A 25,994-nucleotide genomic window follows, 5' to 3' on the forward strand; every position below is an offset into this window, starting at 1 on the left:
TTAAAGAACAACTGCGATTTTTTGAATGTCCGGAATTTGATGCACCGATGTCCGGATTTTGATTCATGTGTCCGGATTTATGGACACGACATTATGCAGAATTAACTCAATTTTCATTAAATTCATTGTAAATTTGGTGAAAATTATCAAGTTCTAACCTAAAAGCTATCATCTCAAAGTAATACATAATAAAATAACGATTAACCAATCGTATGCAAGCATTTGAATATGTGTATCATCTTAGGTGTCCGGGTTTTGATGCATCACAGTAATCAGTATTTTTGTTTTCTATATTATTTTATTGCTTTCTCCAGTTGATAACTACTTCGAAACATCTTTTATCATTAAATGTGGTGGAAGAATCCCTACTTGATATTGTTGGCGAAAATGAAAAACTGTTTTTGATCGAAATGGCATTTGAATATAAACAAGAACAGGGGTGAATAATATTTTGCTTGTTCAGCACTAATCTCTCTTTTAAATATCTAGATTTTTCAACAATTTTATTACAATCATGAATAATTATAATTCGTCAATCATCTATTCCTTATTTCTATTTGTCTTGTTTCCTGTATACATTTTCCTTATAAATCGAGATAAAAAGATGTCGAAGAATATGATCAGTTGATCATGTAAGCTCAGGCTTTGATTTAAAATTTCATCAGTTTGAACATTCACTCTTGTGTAATTTTCAGAGTACTCTTGGCTTTATGTGACTCCATTTTGCTGATTTGAAGAGCAGATTGTTCGCTGTTAGATAATTTGACAGCAAATAAACAGAAATACAGAATAATAATACTGACATCTAAATTTGAAAAAAAAAAAAATATTCAGATGGATTTTCCATCGAAAATAGAAATTCAAGGTAAAAGCAATATTCTCCGTCCCAACCTCACCTCCCAAATAATCTATCCAGCCCAATGTGAAACAAAACAACGCCATTATGGGTTCCGGGCAATTCGATCGGATAAACCTTAAGTAACTGTTTGTAAAACGCCTCAAAAAACAGGAAATCTTCCTAGAGTTCTTGATTACGATTGATATAAAGCACCAGTTCAATAAAATTTTGTGAAATACAGTGATACCTCCATGAGTCGATGTTCCATGACTCGATATCGACTCATGGAACCATACTAAAAACATAATTTCATGGTTACTATGATGGTCCCTAGAAGCAGCTTTCCAAAGAATTGCTGTTCCATGACTCGATATTTCCATGAGTCGATGGTCCCTTCAATATCGACTCATGGAGGTTTCACTGTATCTAGATATTTTGTGCAACACGTAAAACAAACTTGCTCCTTGTGGATCACTTGTCAATGCGGTATATAAAAAATCGACAAGGCATGTTTGATAAAATCTCAAACTATATTACTTAGTACAGACAGAAAGCGAGGATGTGAAAGAGGAGCGTACGCGTTGAAGGTCTCTCCATGCATGTTGTATGAAAATCGCGCCTACCTGGCATACTGAAGCGATGCGAAGAGGGATGGAAAGTGTGATCAAGCGTGAAAGCAGTTCGTATGGTGCTTCGACGCGCGAAAACGCTTGAAGATAATTTGAACTATTATTAGCAGCACTAATATTGCGCGTGAATTTCGAACTTATGAAAACAGTTGGAAGTAAACTAAATTAACAAACACAAAAGAAAAGTTCTTTTTTATATTTGAAAAAAAAATGTGTGCTTTGTACCACTGAACTGATCTTATACAATAAAATTCCCCAACTCAAAATTATCACTCGGCCATTCCGTAGAAAAAAAGAAAACCACAATGTTCCACGACTTATAAATAAGAGAGTCGATTTGTTATCAATCATTAAAACCATAGCTTTCACTTTAATAAAACGGGAAATCGCTCTCAAATTTGATCGATTATTACTCGTTCGGAAAATCAATATTTACTTGAAAATTAACTGCAATTGGAACCATTCGTGTTCTTGTTTATAATATCGATGATTCAAGCTTAGAAAAGATTCCCATAAAACATTTACAGTACTCGTAGAAAAGGTATGCAATTAACATACTATTTCATTCCATAGATACAAACATGATATTATATCTATAACTAGTGTATTGTTTAATCTTCCAGTCGTCGCGCGGTTCACCACCGTCAAAACCACCACACTGCTGTTGAGGACGAAAAGCGAGTTTTTTTTTCAAAAGTGTTGAACAAAATACAACATCGTGACGACTGAAGTGTTAAGTGAATTTAAAGAAATTATTCGTTCATAACAGCAGAAGTTTAATAATTTAATTTTGTGTGGAAAATGGCATTCAATTTCAAAATTCTCGAAAATTATAACCTTTTTTGAAAAAATATTCGGTAGGCTTGATAGATATCATTTTTTAAATTTCTTTATAAGTATCATTTCAAATATTACATATATTTCTTCTGTGTGTTCTGTGTTGAATTCTCTGTGTTTTATTTTTAATTCTCTGAAGAGCTTTCTTCCTGGTTACAATTACAACAGCTAGTCCATATTGGTACAGCATACAACATGGTTGGCCTGAAAATTTGTTTGCATATCAAAAGCTTGTTCTTAAGACAAAGTTTTGATTTTCTATTAATAATGGGATAGAGACATTTTACATATTTGTTACATTTGACTTGAATGACCTCAATGTGATTTTTGAAAGTTAAATTCTTATCTAGCATGAGCCCTAGATACTTACCTTCATCTGACCAATTTATTGGAACCAACATGTCTACTTGAAGGTTTCAAATAAAGAGCTTTTGGTTTATGTGGGAATATTATTAGTTGAGTTTTGGAAGCATTAAGAGAAATCTTCCATTTTTGCAAGTATGAAGAAAAAATATCCAAACTTGTTTGCAATCGACTACAGATGACACGCAGGCTTTGTCTTTTGGCGGAGAGGCCTGTGTCATCCGCAAACAAAGATTTTACATCCCTGAGTTAACTCAGGTAAGTCAGATGTGAAAATATTGTATAATATTAGTCCCAAAATGCTGCCTTGGGGACACCAGCTCTTACAGGAAGTCTTTCAGACCTGGAGTTCTGATAATTAAGCATAAGTGTACGGTTTGACAGATAACTTTGAATTATTCTAACAATGTACGTTGGAAAATTAAAGTTTTTTAATTTTACGATCAAGCCTTCAGTACCAAACACTGTCGAATGCATTTTTTATATCTAGATAAGCAAGACCAGTAGAATAGCCTTCAGATTTGTTGGAACGAATCAAATTTGTTACACGTAAAAGTTGATGAGTGATCGAATGTCCATGGCGGAATCCAAACTGTTCATTGGCAAAAAATGAATGTTCGTTGATGTGGGCCATCATTCTGTTCAAAATGACTTTTTCAAAATGTTTACTGATGAAGGAAAGCAAACTGATTGGACAATAGCTGGAAGCTTCTGCAGGATTTGTGTCTTGTTTTTAAATTGGTACAACCCTAGCATTTTTTCATTTGTCAGGAAAATATGCTAATTGAAAACATTTGTTAAAAATATCAACTAAGAATGATAAGCTACTTTCGGGAATTTTCTTGATGAGGATGTAAAAAATTCCATCATCGCCAGGAGCTTTCATATTTTTGAATTTTTAAATAATAGTACTCATTTCTTCCAAATCAGTATCCCAGGAATTTTCGAAAACGTTCTCGTGATTGAGAATATTTTCGAAGTCTATTTTGAAGAACTTGATTTTCTATTGGACTAGTAAGTCCTTAATTAAAATTGTGCGCGCTTTCAAACTGCATAGCAAGTTTTTGAGTTTTTTCGCAATTAGTTAGTAGTAATTTGTTTTATACTTCCAATGCCGGTATTGGCTGCTGAGGTTTTTTTTTTCAAAATTTTAGATAATTTCCAAAAGAGCCAAGGTACAATTGAGAAATTTTATTTTCAAAAGTTTTTGTTTCTTAATTGAGAAAAACGTTTCTTGATTTCTTCCTGCAAATCCGGCCATATAATTTTCATAGCAGTATCGCGAGTGCGTTGAAATTGCCTTATCCTCACGTTTTTTTAAGACGGTTTATCATCATAGTCTATAATCACGTATTCAAATTTTACTTCACATTTCGGAACTGCAATGCTCCTGGCTTCAACAATGGAATTCGTTAAAGTTTCAAGAGCATTGTTTATATCAAGTTTTGTTCGAAAGAAATGTAAACAGATTAGAGTCAATTTCTTCTTCTTCTTTCTGGCGTTACGTCCCCACTGGGACAGAGCCTGCTTCTCAGCTTAGTGTTCTTATGAGCACTTCCACAGTTATTAACTGAGAGCTTACTATGCCAATGACCATTTTTGCATGTGTATATCGTGTGGCAAATACGAAGATACTCTATGCCCTGGGAAGTCGAGAAAATTTCCAATCCGGAAAAGATCCTCGACCGGTGGGATTCGAACCCACGACCCTCAGCTTGGTCATGCTGAATAGCTGCGCGTTTACCGCTACGGCTATCTGGGCCCCTAGAGTCAATTTATGTTCCATATATATACCAGTCGGCTTGATAGCTATCATCATTATACACAACCATTACCATATATGTTTTGATTTATTTTTGTTCTCTTGAATTAATTAATTTAACTTTTTAGTAGTTGTTTTGATAATATGTGATAGTGATTCATATTTAAAAACTATGTCACGAAAATCTATTCATTGGTTATTTAATTAATGTAGTCAATCGTGTATTCAATCAGATTAACAACAACTTATTTATTCTGTTATATTTTTTTTCCAATTTTTATGTTGTACCATGCCCACACAGTTACGGATCACCCACAGTGACGGATCACTTTGGCGTTCAACATCGAATAACTTGCCTAAAACATAAACGTTGACGTAAAACATATTTTTCCCATGTTATACTATTTGTCTTCTACCATTTTTAATGTCAAGCACAACATTGAACCGCATAAATAACGGTGTATTTGACAAATGTTTAGTTGGTACCACACAGCTATCATTATATGGTCGTTTTCTGTAAGAAGTGCCGTCAGCATTCATAAGCTCCCACAGGTGGTAAAATTCAAATGTTATAGCATAAAGCATGCTTGTTCGCTTCGATTCAGTATGAATTCATCATTGGAAAACATTTTTCTTGATTGTTGATTCTAAATACCAAATATTAGCACTTCTAACTAGTGATCTATAATATGGACCAGGAAATGATTGTTTACCATGGATATGGATCACATCCAAAGAATGTAGATTTCTGCCATTTTAAGCATTGGATTCGACATTTTTAGACAAAAGCACTTAGGATAAAACTAATAAAACATCAAGGTTTGTTAAATTCGGTTTTTAGCAGACAAAAATGGGTGGAAAACTTGGTATGGAGCGAAAACAGTTCATGTCTCAGTTACTACAATGCAGTATTACAAAAAAGGGCATTTTACCGTTGTTTCCAGCACTAATACTGCTATTTTTTTGCAGTAATTTGTGACACATTGTTAACTTTCGTCAAATCAAGCAAAACAGATGCATTGAGTTGAAAATCTCTTGATTTTGCGCACAGATCCGTAATGTGTCACAATTTGATCCGTAATATGAAAATTGATCCATAATATGGTTTTCAGAAACCGATACAATTTTTAATTTTTATGCAATCCTATGTAAATATTACATTCAAAACAGTTTACTATATGAAGATCCAATTTGAAACGATTCAATTCGTGCTTTAAATTACGTTTACTATGTAGTTTTATTGAATTTTATAGGTTGGACTCCACACTATTTGATCCATAACTGTGGGGTCATGGTATATACTCTGAATGATAGCCTATGGTTGCTATTTCTGCTAGTTTCATCCAAGTTGTATCGGCCCTACATTGTAATTTCTAGCGGACTTGAGTGCGGATGATGACGAAAAATAAACAAGCTTAGTGATTTAAATGGTTTTCTTCGCACGCCATCGAGAAGCAGTCTTCCTGCTTGATGAGAAATGATTTTAACAAACTTGCTACATTCTACAGAGTCGCCTTTACAGGCCTCTGTTGATGCGAATGGGACATGGGAAAGGAGAAGAAACCGAATAAAGCAGCCGTGCGCGCTCTCTCTCTGGTCGCAGGCAGCATGCTGTTGCCGAAGCACAAAATCAATGATAACACGGAGCGCATTGAAACTCTTTCGAAACCTCTCCCAGTATGCCATACCATTTTTACCTCTTCTCTTCTCTTTTCGCCAACACTTCACTTCACTTCTCTTCTCTTTCAATATGTCATCGCCCTAAGACGTGTTTGTTTTCGTTAAATAAAATTCTTAAAATACAGTCCACTTGCTTTTCATCCCTGAACTATCCGAAGAACATTTTGGTCCGATCGTGCCGGATGTCGGATTAGTGGATGGAAGCAGTTTAGATTCTCGGTTCGTGCGCGAAACGAGAAAGAATCGACGCGAGTTTCGGCAGTTGCGACGGTCGAATCGCGAAGTGAATCCGATTGCATGCGTTGCATCGGATAGTGTTTTCCGATAAACGTGGTCGGAAATTGAATTCTGTTCCCGATTGAGTGGTCGAAGAAAGCTTCCGGTTACTTGCGCGTTCCGGAAGTGTGTGCTGCTAGTCGGACGGCAGAATAGAACTTTGAAAAGTGGAGGTCAAGCCTCAACGAAGAAGAAGAGCGTGAAAATTGTGCGGTAGTGAGAAAAAGAATTAAAAGAACTATTCACATGTAATGTTTTTGCGTTCTGGTAAAGTGAAGAAAGTGTTGTTTCCGTCGACGCCATTTTCAACCCCGACCGGTGAATTCAGTGTGCCTCGTAGTGTGCGTGAGCAGAAGGAGGAAGCTGAACAGCGGCAGAAAGAGAAGGAAATGGCGGAAAGTGTTGTTGCGTTGGAGCAGTGTTGCCACGCTGCAAGGTCGAAAGTGGTGCGAATAAAGTCGGCCATTTTGAATGCAGAGCAGGATCCGGAAAAGTTCACGCATCATGGCTTGAAGCTGTATCTGAAGACGGTCGATTCTTCTTATGAGGAATACAACAATTTTCAGAATCGTATTTACCTCACCGATCCACGGAGGAGAGAAGAATTCGAGCCGAAATTCGTCGAATTTGAAGAGCTGTACGAGTTCGTTCGAATTTCCCTCTGTGAGATGATACAGCACTACGAAGACATCGAGAAGGCCATAGCGAACGAGGCAGCATTGGAGCGAGAGAAGCAGCTGCTGGCTGTGAAGTTTCAAGGTAATGCTGTAGCAATCGAAGATCGTGCTGGATCCAGTGGCGTACCAGAAAGCGTCGTGCCGTATAGAATGCCACCATCGTTGTTGTTGCAGCAAACACCATTGCCAACATTCGACGGCAAATACGAGCACTGGCACAAGTTCAAGGCGCTATTTTGCGATATTGTCGACCGGTGCACCCAGGATTCCCCGGCCACGAAACTCCATTATTTAGATAAGGCGTTGGTCGGAGAAGCGAAGGGGGCAATCGATGAGCAGACCCTCAACGATAACAACTACGAAGGTGCATGGAGAATTCTGGTCGAACGTTACGAGAACCTCTCGATGGTGATTCATGGCCACGTGACAAGGTTGCTGAACTTGAAGCAGATGGCCAAGGAGTCGTCAGTGGAACTGCGAACGTTGATCGACGACTGTACGAAGCGTGTGGAGTCCCTGGAGTTCCACAAGCTCAAGATGGACAAGATGTCTGAAGCTATCGTTATCACGTTGCTAGCGTCGAAGTTGGATCCGAGTACCCGAAGAAGCTGGGAAGCATCTTGTGAACACGGTAAGTTACCTGTGTATAAGGACACGATTGCATTCCTGCGAAAGCATTGCCATGTTCTGGAGCGATGTGAGCAAAATGTCATGCCAATCAAGAGCAAAATCGTGCCGATGAAGACCCAGCCATCTATCATTACCAGTAAGACGCACACTGTGATGATTTCGAAGACGACCGATGGATGTCCCGTGTGCGGAAGTGCTCATTCGATTGATGCATGTGGAGCGTTCAAAAGGTTGAATGTTGACGAGCGGTATATGAAGGCGAAGCAGCTGGGATTATGCTTCAGCTGCCTGCTACGAGGACATCGAACGGTAGCCTGCAAGAGCGGTAAAACGTGTCCAACTTGCTCGAAGAAACATCATGCACTGATGCATCCGGAAGAGAAGAAGCCTGTTGCAGTTGAATTCCCTCAGCCACCTGCGGCAGAGCAAGCAACGAGTTCCTCCCATCCACTGACAGCAGCAAAGTGCACGATTCCAATCGAGCCAATGCAGCCGAAGCAGATTTTGTTGGCGACAGCTATCGTGATGGTGTATGATTCCAACGAAGTAGCGCATAAGTGCCGTGTGCTGCTGGATTCCGGAGCGATGGCAAACTTCATGTCAACCAGAATGGCGGAATTGTTGCGACTGCGAAAGGAGGGTGCAAACGTCCCAATCGATGGAGTGAATGGGATGAAGACTGTCGTGAAGTACAGAGTGAACGCTAGAGTGACATCAAGAACAACTGGTTTCCAATCGTCGTTGGATTATCTGGTTGTGCCCCGAGTGACCGGTGCATTGCCGGCTACTAAGATCGACCCACACAGCTGGCAGATTCCCAAGTCGGTGGAACTAGCAGATCCGCATTTCTACGAACCAGGTCGCATTGACATGCTACTCGGTGCGGAGCTGTTTTTCGAAGTGCTGCAAAAAGGTAAGATCAAATTGGCCCCGAATCTACCATTGTTGCAGGAGAGTCAGCTTGGATGGCTCGTTTCTGGACCGGTGTCCGACTCTGCGGTGATCGGAACCGTGAAGGTGTGTCAAGCTGGAACATCGGTGGAAACCGACGAGCAACTGTGCCAACTGCTGCGGCGGTTTTGGACTATCGATGAGTTTGGAGGTGATGCGTCGCCAAGGCCAGACGATAGATGTGAACTAAGTTTCCAGGAGACGCACAGTAGAACCAAGGATGGTCGTTACGTGGTAATGCTGCCATTCCGCGATAATGTTGGAGAGCTCGGAGAATCCCGAAACCAAGCGATGCGACGATTTTTTTCCTTGGAGCGTCGCTTAGAAGGTCTGCCGGAGTTGAAGCAAATGTATATTGATTTCATTAGCGAGTATCTGACACTTGGTCATTGCCGAGTTGTGACGGATCCCGAATGCGATAGGCCTGAGTCTGTCTACTATCTTCCACACCACTGCGTGATTAAACCGGACAGCTCAACTACCAAGCTGAGAGTGGTGTTCGACGCTTCGGCGAAGAGTAGTTCAGATTTGTCGTTGAACGATGTGATGGAGATTGGGCCCACAGTGCAAGAGTCACTCTTCAATGTGATATTGAGATTTCGCTTGCATAAATTCGTCTTCACCGCCGACATCCCGAAAATGTATCGGCAGGTGATGGTTCACGAGGCTCATCGAAAGTATCAGCGAATTCTGTGGAGAGAAGATAAACATCAGCCAATGAAGGAGTTGGAGTTAAATACTGTTACTTACGGTACAGCTGCAGCGCCTTTCCTGGCGACACGATCGGTTGTCCAGTTGGCTAGAGACGAGCAAGAAGATTTCCCAGAGGCGAGCGAGGCAGTTGAGAAATGCTTTTACGTCGATGATGTGATGACTGGTGCTGACACGCTTAGCGATGCTAGGCAGCTCCAGCGAGATTTGATCGCACTATTGGATAGAGGTGGATTCCAGCTCCACAAATGGTGTGCGAATGATGAGGCGTTACTCGAGGACATTCCATCTCATGCCAGGGAGAAGCAGATGAACTTCGAAGACTGCGAGATCAACGGAGTGATAAAAACTCTTGGCATTCTTTGGGATCCCTCCAGCGATGAATTCCTGTTCCACGTGAAGCCAATTAGAGATGGCTCTGAATTTCCCACGAAGAGGTCAGTGTTGTCCGATATGTCAAAACTGTTCGATCCTCATGCCTTACTAGCACCGGTGGTACTCATCGCCAAACTGGTAATGCAACAGCTATGGCAACAGAACGTAGGATGGGATGATGCGATTCCAAAGGAGCAATTTCGTATATGGAACCGATTCAGATCCGAGCTTTGCCGTTTGAATTCCCTCCGGATCGATCGGCGGATTACTATTGACGATACGGTGGCTGTGGAGTTGCATGGATTTGCTGACGCTTCCAAGGTGGCGTACGGATGTTGCATCTATATGAGAAGCGTGAAGAGTGATGGTGCTGCAGAAGTTCGACTGATTTGTGGCAAGTCACGAGTTGCCCCAATGAAAGAACTACAACGAGACATCAAGGTGGACGCAAGCCCTGATGAGATGACGATCCCGAGGCTAGAGTTATGCGCTGCGTTGCTGCTAGCTGAACAAGTGGATAAAGTGCGCGAAACCTTAGCATTAACAACCGCAAAGGTGGTGCTTTGGTCGGACTCGAAAATAGTGTTGAACTGGTTGAAACAAATGAAGTCAAATACCCCAGTGTTCGTACAAAACCGCGTAGTGAAAATAAGAAAACTTTTTGCGTGGCACACGTGGCACTATATTTCGACTCAGCACAACCCAGCGGATTTGGTGTCACGTGGTGTATTCCCTGAGAATTTTATGAGGTGTGATGAATGGTGGTTTGGCCCATGTGTGATTCCTGTTGTTGAAGACGATGAATGTGGTGTGGTGGAACCGGAAGAATATGCCCACCAAATTGTGACGACTTTGGTACCGGAACGAGATTCTGTAATACCGAAGAAACATCTTAAGCCGTACGAAGTGATCCTGAAGTACAGCAGTTATCGAAAGCTGCAGCGTATTTTCGGGTACGTGGTTCGTTTCCTACACAACTGCCGCTTGAAGGGAAACAAGGCGACGCGCAGAAGTGGTGCACTGAATAGTGAAGACTACACCGAAGCACAGAAGGCGATGGTGACCATTGTCCAGCTGGTGGTCTATAAGGAAGAAATCAGTTGTATCCAAGCGAACCAACCAGTGAAGGGAAAACTGCGCAATTTGAACCCAATCTACGACGACAACGAAAGGCTGCTGCGAGTTGGCGGTCGCATAAGGAACTCCGACCTGCCGAAAGACCAGAAGCACCCGATGATTTTGCCAGAGAATAACCACTTCACGGAGGTGCTAATAGAAGCGTTGCATCGTGAGCATCTTCATGTCGGTTTGAATGGACTACTTGCGGTGGTCCGACAGAAATTTTGGCCAGTGAACGCGAAGCGAACTATTCATTTTTGGCAACGGTGGTCGAATGAGTACGTGACGGGTCTTCAGAAGCGCAGCAAGTGGTACAAGGACCCTACGTTGCTGCGAACTGGATTGCTGGTGATCATGAAGGAGGACAACATGCCACCCAAGACCTGGAAGTTAGGTCGTATTGTTGAAACGCATCCAGGTAAGGACGGAGTTGTACGTGTGGTTACGATCCGCACTGGCAACAGCATCTACAAGCGCCCGACGACCCAGATCGCTGTGCTTCCCATCGATGACTGCACAAATCAAGCAGAGCCCAAGGATAAGTGAGACCTTCGCCTCACCCGGGGGAGTATGTTACACTAAAAGTGGAAAGAATTATTATTCACTGTTTGATTCTTGAGCTATTTTTGTTACAGTGTAAAGTAAAAACATATATCTAAATTTTTCTCTGTGTGCTACCAGCGCAGACGACAGGAGATGTAGAAAGAGAGGGTTTGTGTAGATTTGGCGCGATGCGAACGGAAGTAGGAAGGAGAAAAGGAAAGAAGGAAATCATAAAAGTAGAAAATTCCGTCGAGTTAAGACGTGTTTGTTTTCGTTAAATAAAATTCTTAAAATACAGTCCACTTGCTTTTCATCCCTGAACTATCCGAAGAACACAGTTTAAAATTACAGAAAATTATTTTCCCCAACTTTTTTCCACTGAAAATGTTGAAATAAGATTGCACGTTGCCAACTTGTTACGGAGTGATAGTTGACAGGTTAACAATCTTTCGCTCTATTATGCAATAATGGCTGAAAATCTCAGAAATCTCTTACCTATCGTAATGTTCTCAATGGTCTCAAAGGTTTACGCATGAGTTTAAAACATTAATTCACATATTCAGTAAAATATAACAATTATTTTCACTTACCCCATTTACCCATTTGCCCCGCGGTACCTTAAATTAAATCCGTATAGTACTCGCTGAGCGGTGAGAGTTTTAGTTATTTTCGCCTTCACTCAGGCCTATACGGGTTAATAACTTTCAAATGAAGTCGTCTGACATTGTATTCATTTGATAAAATAATTCTTTATATTGAAAACACAAGACCTCGTGAGCGGTTATTGGATAACGAGGTATTTTTGTGTGTTCCAATAACCGCTCATGCAAACAATTAAACAAAATTTTAAATAAATGTCGATTTTAGTATACAGCCTTCTTTATTGCAGTAGTAGCTATAGTTTGATCATAAAAAATATCAGGATAAGTAACGAAATTCGAAATAATGGACTTTTAGTAAGTTTGTCACGAAATCTGTTTACCGTGAGCGGAAATAGGAACACTTAGATGCAGTAACAAATGCAATTAAATAACTACATTGTGCCATAAAAATAGTATTGATCGACACAATAGTTATTTTATAATAAATATTTGAACACATAACTTCCCTTAAATGAGCGGAATCTGGCGCACTGATGGTACAACCGTTGCCATGAATCATTCAACAATTTGCAATTTACAATTATATTGAAATTGATTTTTGAGTGAGTTTTAGAAAGCTTTGAAAATGTTACAAAATTATTCCACAGATAAATTGACTTAACAATTAGGGTATATTGGCTTTTGGTATTACTATTACACCAGGAGTCGGGGTGGCTCATTTTTTTAATAACACAGTATTCCCTGAACTTCCTTTTATACTTTCGGTTGAAAATTTTTCCGTTGTCAAAATACTGTTAATATGGACAAAACACAAAAAAAAAGTTTACGTAAAATGTTAAGCTGTTGTTTTGTTTTATCAAGAAGAAACAGCAAACAAACCCAGAAGTCTTCCAGACTAATATGAAAAATCTTCCAAAAACCTGCAGATTGTGATAGGGTAGGTAACCTTATAGAGCGGAATTTGGCTTAATCCAGCGAAAGATGTACTACTGTCTTAGAAATTGCTTTAAAGAAACTCTCGTTGATATTCCCATAATTTTTAATAATAGAATTTTAATTATTTCCAAGCTTTCCAGCCCTAAATGACGGTTTTTAATTACGAATTAATTTCAATTCAAAAGTTCACCGGCATCGAATCGATTATCGACGCTATCGGAATTGTGCCGATAATTACCAATATTATCGGATTGATCAATATCGGCATAGTCCTGTAGAGGCTCAACAATTTGGTTTACGTTACCTTTATATCTGCGCTCAACATCAAACTAACAAATAAAACATATTTTTACAGACGTTCAATAAATCTTACCTTCAAAATGGATTCCCTTATCGTTAATGTGCAATAGTACCACACTAGAAGAAAGATAAATGCAAGTTCCAGAGCCCTAAAAAAAAAACAATTGAAAATCACCATGGCATAATAATACAATAATGAACGGTGTTGGCACATACCTATAATTAACAACGATATTCAGGAATGATAAAAATAAGCCGATAACGTTCAAAATCAGTTTGAATTTTTCGTAATCATCTTTGTAACGCACCTTATCGCTTCTATTCAAGATAGAAACATTGACGTCTCCAAGAATGATTTTCAAATAAAGACTATTTTTTTGCGGCAAACCTTGTTCGATTTCATGTAACTGAGCTTTGCGCTTCAGCATATTTTTGTTCAGGTCCTCCAAGGTATCTTTCTCCTCTGGAGTGAGTCGCTTGTTCTTTGTACATCTGGAATATAAAAAGAAAAGTAATTACTTCCTGTCTACGATTTTTTACAATGATGTGAATGGAAAGCAATGCTTTATATGAAAGAAGCCATTTAGCACAGACTGTAAACTCAACACTAGACAACGAACAAGCATGCTCCAATGACACAACCGAGGAATATTCTTTACGACAAAATCGAACCCACAATCCATGTCACGAGCATGGGCATTTATGACCGTACAATTCGTAGCTGCTAATCCGTGATTGACCAAAGTAATCAAAATTGCACAAGGAAGCAACAGTTGTAGCTTGGGAGTAGCTTTCCACCTTCAATGCACACTGCCCCTACTCGTATAAGAGTTCCATTTTCTATGGGATTTCCTACATAAATGGGACTGTAATGTGAGTAGGGGCAGTACTCTTTCAAGAACTTCAAACATTATAAAGTCAATAAATGCGGCGGTCCTGTCCTTACGTTTATCGGGGAAGAGGAGAAAGTTGAGTATATTGGTATGACATAATTAGTAGAGACTGAGATCATCTCTGTATCTACATGGTTGTCATGGGAAGAAGTTTTGTTAGTAGAGAAGGATAATAGCTGCATGATCAGGATTCACTTTCGTAAAGAGACGCGATTCATGCAACCTTAGTTCAAAAAGTGAACCCTTCAAAGGATTTTTTGTAGTGATAAAAATCAGGTAAAAGGAAAAGGTATGGGTTTTATAATGTAATGTGGTTAGGTGGGTCAAGATGAGCACTCTAAATATAAGCGCGATTAAACCTTACTGAAACGTTCTTATTTTAGTAAAATTAATAGCCATCCCTATCCTTTACAATATTACTTTGACCTCCAACCATTGAAAAAGTGATTCCAAATAACACGTTAGAAAATAGCTATTTTATCATGGGTCAAAAATACTCCGGGGCATGATGGACGCCCCCATGAAAACATGAAATTTACTAAAGAAAACTATTATTTTTCAATGCTTGTAATATCCGTAGATATTAAAATTTCTGAGATTTTACTTAGAAACGATTGAATTTGTTGTTTTGTAAAATAGTATACCGTAAATCAAGCCCACAGTTAAATGTGGTTCTATAATTTCACACTTTTACTTACACACTTAGGATTGAACACAGCATTCTGTAAAATAATCCACAGATTCGCGTTCATTGAAATATGATTTCACGGATTTTTCGGTGAAAAACAAATGTTTTCAACAAAATTGTCAAAAAATCAGCAAATGTTCGGTAAAGGTGGAAAATCACAAAACTCTGTGGAACTTTCACATTTAGTTCGGTGAAGATGGAACATTTTACTATTTTCACCAAAATTCTGTTAAATCAATTGTCGGCCATTTTGACAACCACGGGCTGATCCAGAATTGATACTTGTTTCATCTAGGAACGTTAAATAAGGTTAAAGTGGTCGATATTTCTGTAGTTATCAGCTTTATTGTTTTAAATTTGAATAAACATGAAGAGTGGAAAATAGAGATGGTTTCATTTTCAAACACCGTTAATTCCAAATATCGCGTTGGAGCGTTGTTTTACGCGCGTCATTCATTATCTCGAAAGCAGCATCTCTTCGAAGTGAATGGAATAAAAACAGATCCCTGAACATACGAAGAAAAAAAAATGCGGATGGGACTGACTTGCGATTCACGGCAGTGCACCTCTGGTTAAATAAACCGTACTTTTTCCTGTGTAGTGATGTTGACTATGTTTTAAAGGGTGTCCACGATGAGATTGCCACACACAAAATTGATTCGCAAAATTCGAGTTTTCATTCGATTGCCATCAAATTTTCAGGGATTGAAAAACAACTATTAAACTTCATTTTACCATTTTACTCGTATTTTATTTACAGTCCATACGCAAATGCCCGCACCTTAGCCTTAACCCCAGCCACAAGATACTGCACAACCTGTGAATCAACCGTTTTTTGCATGTAAACCCATACTTTCTTCAGTTCCTCGACTGTCTTCACTACCTCAGGTCGTTTAAGAAGGTGCTGCTTCATAATCGCCCAGTACTTCATGATGGACTTGATGGGGTTTGATCGGCACGAAATTGACCTAATTGTCCGCATACCACTTCAGCACGTCCTTGGAGTAGTGGCATGAGGCCAAATCCGGCCAGAAGATTGTTGGGACGTTGTGGGCCTTCAGAAGAGGAAGCAGTCGCTTCTAGAGGCGCACTCTTTCATGTACACCTGTCCGTTCATCGTGTTCTGGGTCACGAAAGGTGCACTCCGCTTCCCGCACGTGCAGATGGCTTGCCAAACCAGGGATTTCTTCGCAAATTTGGACATCTTCTGAGTGCGGACATGCTCCGGAACGGAACGCTGAACTTATCCTTGGCCGTGAAAAACAGGTTGCAGGGGAACTGTTTGAAGACGGCCTTCACATATGTTTCATCGTCCATGATGCAGCATTTAACTTTCGTCAGCATGTTGAGGTACAACTTCCTGGCACGGATTTTGGCGGATTTGTTCTGCTTCTCGTCGCGATTATGGGGCTTTTGTACCTTGAACGTTCGGAGCCCAGCCTTAGTTTTGGCCTTCTGTACAAAACTTCGGCTTAGGTGCAGGTGCTTAGCCACATCGCGAACGGAGGCGTTCGGGTTTCGGTTGAAGGCCCCAACTACGCGGTTGTGATTTTTGGTGTTGTACGGAATACTTTTTCCTTCACTTCTGGGCTTCCGATTGGTGGTCAATCGTTCCACAAACCGCTTAATCACTCGCGGCACCGTGGAATTCGCGATTCCCAACGTTTTAGCGATGGAACGATGCGAGAGATCCTTGTTCTCGTGATGAATGCGCCAGATTTTATCACGCACGAGCTGTTCTTTCGACTCCATTTCCGCGAGTTTTGATCACAGGACTTCACGGTAGACACAACAAGGTAGGCTATTCCCACGTGTAAACAACGATTATCCATCAAAATATGTGTCGTCATTCCTATCGTCAAGCATGAGGCCTTGAGGATAGTAAAGGAGAGCAGGCCTTGCTTTCTTTTGCACTCGTTAGAGTTTGCGATAGGAATGACGTCACTGCCAAATGTCATTTTTCGGAGTATAATACCTTGCTTCTTTTTACCGTGACAGGACTTTAAAACTTGCAGGATGTAAATAATGCGCTATGAACTAAATCCACCCAAATTTTCATTAAATTCTACCCAACGGTTAAAAAGTTAGAGCAATTTCAAAGTGTGACAATTTCATCGTGGACACCATTTAGTAGAGTTAACAGATTGATGTTGTCGGTGGAAAATCGTTGATGCCGTTCTTAATTTTACCATGGATTTAGTACAGTCGCAGTTGAATCACCCATAATTTATGAATTAGCTAATTTTAAGAAACAAAATTGTAATGAAATTTATTACAAAACATCACAGAAACATTTTTGCTAACAACTACACAATATGTTCAACTATTTCAATGCTTTTGATGACAGTAACAACTCTCTTGATTTCGGTCCAAACAAAATAAATCAATGAATTATTTTTGTACCCAATGAGGATGTGTTTTTAAGTAACTTCGTAAGACAAGTGCCTGTACACTAGGGTGCGGCTTATTTTTCAAAAGTTCTCAAAACCAAAAATTCGTGTGCTCTACTGAATTCAAATCACATTAAAAGAGAAACCTCAAAATCTGAGCCAAAAATGTTAACATTTAGGGGTGGCGCAAGCGTCTTGAAGGTGAATTTACAAGTTATAAAAAATAACCTATAGTGAAGTAAACATAACTTTGTTAGTTTTCAAGCGATTTTTTAACTTTTAGCATCAATACCTTCAAAATTAAATTTACAAAAACTTTTTGAACATCAAATTTGTCTAAAATCAAAACAAGTTTAAGTTAAAAGTCATTTATTCCAATTTTTTCCTCATTTTACTAAAAATTTCAACTTTGTTTGACCATAACTTCATGATTACGCAACCGATTCCAAATCTTTCTACATGTTTTTGAAGCTATTTCAATTTTTATCAAACCTTCCATACAATACATTTCACTAAAAAATGTCTTGATCAAGTTATTCAGCAAAAACTGCACAGAAACATGATTTTTTAACGAAAAATGCCAGTTTTTTCAAATTTTTGCCAGTTAAATATTATCTCTAAAGCTGAAACTGGTTTTTCTCATATGTTAAACCTTTGAGAAGGACTTTGCAACAATTTTTAAATGAGTTTGAAACAAATATATGTTTGCATATGTTGAAAATTATATGCACTATTCAACTCGTAGTAAAGGCACGATGCTTTATAAATTTAAGTTTTATAGAAAAAATGCAATTTCCGGCGGGAACACTTAAATATTCAAAAGAAATTTGATTTTTTCATTAAAAAGTCATGTTTTTGGATAGTTTTTGGTGAAAAACTTAGTCAAAACTATTTTTTAGAAAAATGTGTTGTATGAACAGTTTGAAAACAACTAAATTTGCTTCAAAAACATGTAAAAAGATTCGGAATCGATTGAGAATTCAAGAAGTTATGATCTAACTAAGTAGAAGTTTTTAATAAAATGAGAAAAAATTGTATAAAAGTAGTTTAAACTAAGTCTAGTTTTGATTTTAGACAAATTTGATGTTCTACAAAGTTTTCATAAATTTAATTTTAAAGATAATGATGCTAAAAGTATTGAAATTGGTTGGAAAATAACAAAGTTATGTTTACTTCACTGAAGGTCATTTTGTATAACTTGTAAATTCACCTTAAAGACGCCTGCGCCACCTCTAAATGTTTATATTGTTGGCTCAGATTTTAAGGTTTCTTTTTTAATGTGATTTGAATTCAGTAGATCACACGAATTCTTGGTTTTGAGAACTTTTGAAAAATAAGCCGCACCCTACTGTACACGACTATCTAAAAACAACATTTTAAAGGTTATTACGTAGATATTTATAGGAAAATGAGTTGCAGACAACATTCACAGATTCAATAAACATGAATCTATGAAAAAAGCGAAATATCAGAGATTAGCCTGACATTTTTGCATAAAATACCATCAGTGCACCAGATTCCGCTCATTTAAGGGAAGTTATGTGTTCAAATGTTTATTTTAAAATAGCTATTGTGTCGATCAATACTATTTTTATGTCACAATGGAGCTCCAAGTATAAGAAATAAATTGAAAAACTTTCATTAAAAAATATTTAATTGCATTTGTTACTGCATCTAGGTGTTCCTATTTCCGCTCCAGTAAACAGATTTCGTGACGAACTTACTAAAAAATGCATTAATTCGAATTTTGTTATTTATCCTGATATTTTATGGTCAAATCATGGCTACTACTGCAATAAAAGAGGCTGTATACTGAAATCGACATTTCTTCAAAATATTGTTTATTTTTTGCATGAGCGGTTATTGGAACACACAAAAATACCTTGTGACCCAAAAACCGCTCACGAGGCCTTGTGTTTTCAATATAAAGATTTTTTATCAAATAAAAATAATATCAAACGACTTCATTTGAAAGTTGTTAATATTGCTAAAAGATATTCGTGCGAAAAATGTTGGTTTTTGACACGAAAAATCATTTTTTACATTAGTGAGCGGAAAAAGGTAGTCAGATTATATGTGTCTCTAGTAGCTTTGGGGTTGCTGTCACAATTTTTAGCTGCAGGTCGCCAAAGTTGTATAAAACACTGGTTTTATTGATGTTTACATATATTTTAAAGTATGATTTATCAACTGTTTTGTGATCTAATCCACCAAGCATGCAAAATTAGACTTCAATTATAATTTTAGGTATTGCGCTTTTTTTTCACCACTCGCAGAATATTTTAAAAGTACGGAAACGCTAATAAAAGTGCGCAATGGCATCAAATCGGGTAGGTGTCTTCGGGGGACTTATTCTTCGCAAATCCGAGAATAAGTGCTCTGAAGACGCCAACATGATTCGATGCAATCCCGCACTATTATTCACACTTTCGCACTTGTGAGGCCGCACTTCGCGGTCCAGTAGTGAAAGAAATACACAATATAATTTGCTAGAAATTTACGATTAAATTTAAATGTTATCGATTTTTTCAACATGCTTGCAGTCTCCATACAAAATTCTTCGTTTCTCTTATTTATTTTTGTTGATAAGTATTGTTATACAAATGAAGTCTGAATTCTGTGGCAAATTAAGCAAATAAATGGCCATAAAAGCTGATAAACTTGCATTTTCAACCGCTAATATCTCAAGAACTAGACGTGCTATGATATTTTTGAATACGGCAATGGATTCAGCATCCTTTTATTAAATAAATAGCGGTATTTTGATGCTTGAGACAAAACCGTGTTCCGCAGTGTTATGATTGAAGAAAAGGATTTCTGAAGAATATATGGTGTGCTTGATAGATGCTTCCTTTTTCTTGTGTTACGTCGCAACTAACACAGAACCTACTTCTCAACTGATTGTCAACAAAGCACTTTCACAGTTATTAACAGATAGCATCCTTTGTCAATTGGGCCTTCCTTAGTTGAGTGGTTAGAGTCCGCGGCTACAAAGCAAAGGCAACTTAAGCAAAGGAAGCTCTCAGTAAATAACTGTGGAAGCGCTCATTGAACACTAAGCTGAGAAGCAGGCTCTGTCCCAGTGAGGACATAATGCCAAGAAGAAGAAGAGGAAGAAGAACCTTTGCCAATTGACCTGTTTGGGCGCACTGCGCAAGTAATTTGTAACCGTTTCACTATCTCAATATCATTGGCCCATCAGGCAACACTGTAGAGGAGAAAAATCAGAATAAACCGAATCTTTGTAAACCGAAGACGCGCGTGTTTGATTCTCCCTTCCAGAACCATCCAATTTCTGCGGAATTGTGTTTTACTGAGCTATCGATGAACATTTTTTGGTCCGTTCTCTCGGATCTTCGGAGAATTTGGAGTGGTTCCCGGTATTCGTCGGAACGCCATTAGCCCGGTGCAAATTTCGGATAAGTGTGAAGTGAACTTTGGTGGAGCTTAGCCCCCAGCGAAACATCCAGTGAGTGAATGGCAATCGGAATTCCGATGCAAGGTGTAGGGTTGTGGTCGCAAACACCACAGTCTTCTGTATTCCAGCGATACACGTGCCACCTCAGTTCCAGAACAAAGTGATGAAGTAAAACAATCCCAGTCAACGATTCCTTCGGCACCAATCAGCAATCAAGCAACCGTTACTGACCAGCAAAATGTAGCGGTGTCCCTTGGTGCTAACGTCGATAGGAGCAAGCGCCAAGTACTACTCTCAACGGCGGTAGTTGGACACGGCGATATTGTCTGTTTCATAGGTAACAAAACGCGCCGCCAACTTTCAAACAGACCGACAAAATCGTCGCCAGCACACGAATCAAAGGAGGTGATTTACCGTTGGTTGGTAAGACTGATGAAACATCACATTCGCAGCGGCTGGTTGGCTCGCGACGATTTCGGCGACGGTTTCACTGGCGACGATTACAAATCGTCGCGTTCGATAAGGTGCAAAATTTACAATACCATCATCAGATGTCGTGCTTTGCTAGACTCAGGATCTGATAGCAACCTAATCACCGAAAAGCTAGCACGCAAAGTGAAGCTTAAAATGGATCACGCGAATCTGCCAGTTTGTGGTCTAAACGACATACAAACCCAAGTTGAGTATCAGCTGTCCACGAAGTTCATTTCCTGCATTAATTCTTTTGCCTTATCCATCCTAGATTTCCTGGTCGTAAAACGAATAACGTCGAGCTTGCCCGTGATTGAAGTTGACACCCGATCCTGGCCCTTACCACCAGGACTGAAGCTAGCTGACCCTCAGTTCCACACCCCTGGAGAGATAGACCTCATTATCGGAAACGAGATTGTCTTCGATCTGATTAAAGAAGGTCGCCATAAGATCGGCAACAACTCGCTTACGCTAGCTGAGACGGAATTGGGATAGGTCGTTGGCGGATCGGTGCCGACCAGGAAAGCCAAACCATGCCCGCATGTGTGCCAACTGAACCGTTTGAATAAGAGCTGAACAAAACGATGTCGAAGTTTTGGGAAATAGAATCCGTCCATCCGGAGTCCGAACTGACAGCAGCTGAGGCTGCCGTTGAAGAACACTTCACTATAACCCATACTCGTGTTGACGAAGGACGGCATGTCGTCTGGCTTCCGTTCAACAACCAACTGGGTCAACTAGGCGACTCTTACAACAATGCCCGGAAGCGTTTGGACAAACTAATGATGGCGCTGTCCAAAAATCCATCGAAGCACGACGAATATTCCTCATTCCTGGTGGAATATCTCACATTAGGTCACATGAAGGAAGTCGAGCCCATCAACGACGGTGGCTACTATATTCCGCACCATGCAGTCCATAAGATGTCCAGCTCGACTACAAGAGTAGTATTCGATGCATCAGCGAAGACCACGTCTGGTCTATTGTTGAATGACACGTTGTGTTCCGTCTGGGGGAACGAGCAGAGTGGAATGTAACACTTTTCCGGGGGAGGATCGAAGCCAGAGGGTAAGGATCACTCGCTGGACGCTTCGTCTTGTAGATACACTTTACGGCTCTTTCGGGAGGACACTTCTTCGGAACTAGGACTGGGTTACTGGGAAATGATCTTGAACACTGGATTTTGTACTTAACTACTCTTTAATTAACTAAATTAACACGTAAGTTTGTATTGTCTTGGTAACACGTCTTTTGCTATCGACACTTTCTTGAAGACTGTACTTTTTCACAGTTCCTTCCTCTGCACAGAGCCTTGCGTGGCGTGATCGTGCATGAAGGTGGGGCGTGGAAGAAAAGTCTCCACACGCGCGGGATAGAAACGGTAGGAAAAGCATTGCAAAATATGTTCACGCATCACATGACTCCTTCCGTACACGGAACATTCACCGCCGCGTTGAAATGTCTATTTCAATATTTGAGATGGGCCGAAGTAGGCCTTGTTGTCTTCTATCGGCAGGACTGACAATTTGTTGATCGGGCGGCGAAACGTTGACTGTAGACGTCTACGGCTCGTACTAAGCCATCTTCTCCAGGAAAGGTCTTGGTTACGACACCCAGCTTCCATTGTAGAGGGGGCAAATTCCGGCTGTGCACCGGAACAATCATTCCAGGAATAACATTCGATTTGAGTTTCTAGGCTGCAAGCTGCTTAGGTAGTCGCGGGACCAAGCCTTCCAGAAATGCTCTCGGAGCATTTGCAGGTGCTGCCACTTATCCAACCGGTTGGCTTGGATGTCTTCATACGACGGCTCTGGTATTGCGGTGAGAGGACGCCCGATAAGGTAATGGGCAGGCGTAATCACTTCGGGACTCTCCGACCTTGATGATGTCACGAATAGCGGACGAGAATTCAGGATCGCTTCAATTTCTGTCAGGACAGTCACATACTGCTCGAAATTCAGGGATGCATTCCCAACGATCCTCTTCAGATGACTCTTCATGCTCTTGACTGCCGCTTCCCATATACCACCAAATTCGGGGGCATCTGTCGGAATAAATTGCCATTCAATTCCCTTGGACACGCAGAACGACTCGATTTGGTGGGTATCTTGCTCCTGTTTGAACGCCTGGTAGAGTTTATTCAGTTCATGATGTGCACCACGAAAATTGGTGCCGTTGTCGGGATGCAGCTGATGCACAATTCCACGCCGACTCACGAACCTCTGTAGCGCAGCGATGAAGGCACTGGTAGTCATATCTGACACCAGCTCTAGATGCACGGCTCGAGTAACCATACATACAAAAACCGTTACATATCCCTTAACTGTGGTCACCTTGCGCAAGCCCTGCTTGATATGAAATGGCCCAGCGTAATCTACGCCAGTGACGAAAAAAGGGGGCGCAGGTGTCACGCGACAGGACGGCAAATTTCCCATATACTGACTTGTATCGACGGGCTTAACCTTGAAACACTTCACGCAAGGATCTGGTCAATCCACGAACAGGGGCCCAGATAGCCGTAGCGGTAAACGCGCAGCTATTCAGCAAGACCAAGCTGAGGGTCGTGGGTTCGAATCCCACCGGTCGAGGATATTTTCGGGTTGGAAATTTTCTCGACTTCCCAGGGCATAGAGTATAATCGTATCTGCCACACGATATACACATGCAAAAATGGTCATTGGCATAGTAAGCTCTCAGTTAATAACTGTGGAAGTGCTCATAAGAACACTAAGCTGAGAAGCAGGCTCTGTCCCAGTGAGGACGTAACGCCAGAAAGAAGAAGAAGAAGAACGAACAGTCGCAGCAGCATTGATTAACCAGAATTCTCTTCGGATCACATGAACCAAACCAGTTGGTTCCCAGATGCAGATGCTCCTCATGTAAAGCACGAATCAGCATTCGCACAATCCTACTTTTACACGGCAGGATGATCGGATGCTTTTCACCATACGGTAGCTTGGAATGCTCTGAACGTCCTCCGACTCTAAGCACACCATTTACAAGGATCGGTCCCAACGAACCAAGCTTCGACACTGTTCACCCGATTCGACTCGAGCAATCTCATCGCTGAGCTCTTCTCGTTGTATCACTTTCACAATAACGTCCATTGCAAGACGAAGTTCAGCCACGGTAGGGATAGGCTTATTCACACGTGAAGCTGAATCCTTCTTTTTGCAATTGCTGGCGAAACGCAACACCAGCGCAATTACACGTTGTAGCTTTCTGTATGAGCTGTACTTCGAAAACACTTCTAACTGTTCTTCTTCAATTACAGGTAACACTGTTGGAGTAACACGTAGGTCCGGAATGTCTTCAATAATCTCTTCTGGTGGCTTATTTTCAATGTTCACTTGTTTCAAAAAGTCTGGTCCATGCCACCACAACTCATTTCTCACTAATTCGATGGGCATTTGCCCACGCGACACTATATCAGCCGGATTGGACTCCGACCGGACGTACATCCACTCGAAATCTTCTGTTTCTTCTCGGATTGCAGCAACACGATTGCGCACGAACACTTGAAGCTGATCAGGAGATTTGCGCAACCAAGCCAGAACAATCTGACTGTCCGACCAGAGCACCACACGATGAAACGGCATTTGGATTGACTGCAGAACCTTATTCACCAAACGCGCAAGCAGGAGTGCCACGCACAATTCCAGCCGTGGAATCGTCACTGCCTTCAAAGGGGCCACTTTGGATTTGCTGCAGAGTAATTGTAGTTGCGCCGACTCGTTGAATACGCTTCGAATGAACACACACGCTCCATAGGCCGACATCAAAGCGTCAGCAAAACCATGAAGCTCGTAGCATTCAGCATCATCAATCAGCACACGGTTTGGAATGTGCACCTGGTTCGTTGCTTCAAGGGACTTCTTCAGCTGCATCCATTGTTGGCTTATTTCGTCCTCGACAGGCTCATCCCAGCCCACCTTGCTACGCCACAACTGTTGCATTAGTAACTTGGCGAGAACAATTATGGGCGACAAGAATCCAAGTGGGTCATACAGCTTGGCAATTTCGGACAATATCGTTCGCTTGGATTGGCTTCGGACTCGGAATTCAAATTTGGAGATTTGATCGAGAATAGAATATCATCGCTGTGAGGATCCCACAAAATACCAAGCACTTTGATGACAGTGTTGATACCTTGCTCTTCGAGGACCTTGGGAGTTTCACGATCACTTTCTAAAATGCATTCCAGCAACTGCTCGGAATTGAAACACCACTTATGGATCGGGAAACCAGCACTGGCCAGCAAATCCTTAACTTGCTGTTGTCGTTCAATTGCTGCACTCAACGTATCGTCGCCAGACAACACGTCGTCAACGTAAAAGTCTTCCCTCACAGTTGACGCTCCCAGGGGACATTTCTCTTTGCCATCTTCAGCCAACTGAACCAGGCAGCGAGTTGCGAGAAAGGGTGCACTCGCTGTGCCATATGTAACGGTAGTTAGCTGATATACTTTCAACGGCTGTTCGGGACTTTCTCTCCAAAAAATTCGTTGAAGTGGCTGATGCATCTCAGCAACCATGATTTGGCGATACATTTTGCTTATATCAGCCGTGAAAGCATATATGTGCTTGCGGAATCGCAGGACAATATCGAGAATATCGGATTGGACAGTACCACCTACCTTGAGGACATCGTTGAGGGAGAGGCTGTTCTGCGATAGCTTTGCAGAAGCATCGAACACTACTCGACACTTTGTCGAGGAACTATCTGGACGGATGACAGCGTGGTGCGGTAGGTAGCACTTTTGGACGTTGGGAGGATCCTTGCATGCACTTACTTGCTTGCAGTGGCCGAGCTGTTCATACTCCCTGATGAATTGCACGTACTGCTCACGGAGACACGGATTTCGAACGAGGCGTTGTTCGAGAAGGTGGAATCTCTTCAAAGCGA

At 40.7% G+C, this 25,994-nt stretch overlaps 1 protein-coding gene across 1 annotated transcript in view; it reads right to left on the minus strand.

Annotated features, from left to right (window-relative positions):
• Positions 1-25,994, minus strand: part of LOC5575471 (transmembrane protein 120 homolog) — a 43,492-nt gene that overhangs the window by 6,719 nt on the left and 10,779 nt on the right. The window contains exons 3-4 of the mRNA XM_001661936.2: positions 13,446-13,721; positions 13,303-13,378 (exon numbers count right to left, since the gene is read on the minus strand). Of these exons, the coding sequence (XP_001661986.1) occupies positions 13,303-13,378; positions 13,446-13,721 (352 nt within the window). The remainder of the gene's footprint in view (positions 1-13,302; positions 13,379-13,445; positions 13,722-25,994) is intronic.

This window comes from Aedes aegypti, chromosome 1 (genome assembly GCF_002204515.2).
Source record: "Aedes aegypti strain LVP_AGWG chromosome 1, AaegL5.0 Primary Assembly, whole genome shotgun sequence".
Lineage (NCBI taxonomy): Eukaryota > Metazoa > Arthropoda > Insecta > Diptera > Culicidae > Aedes > Aedes aegypti.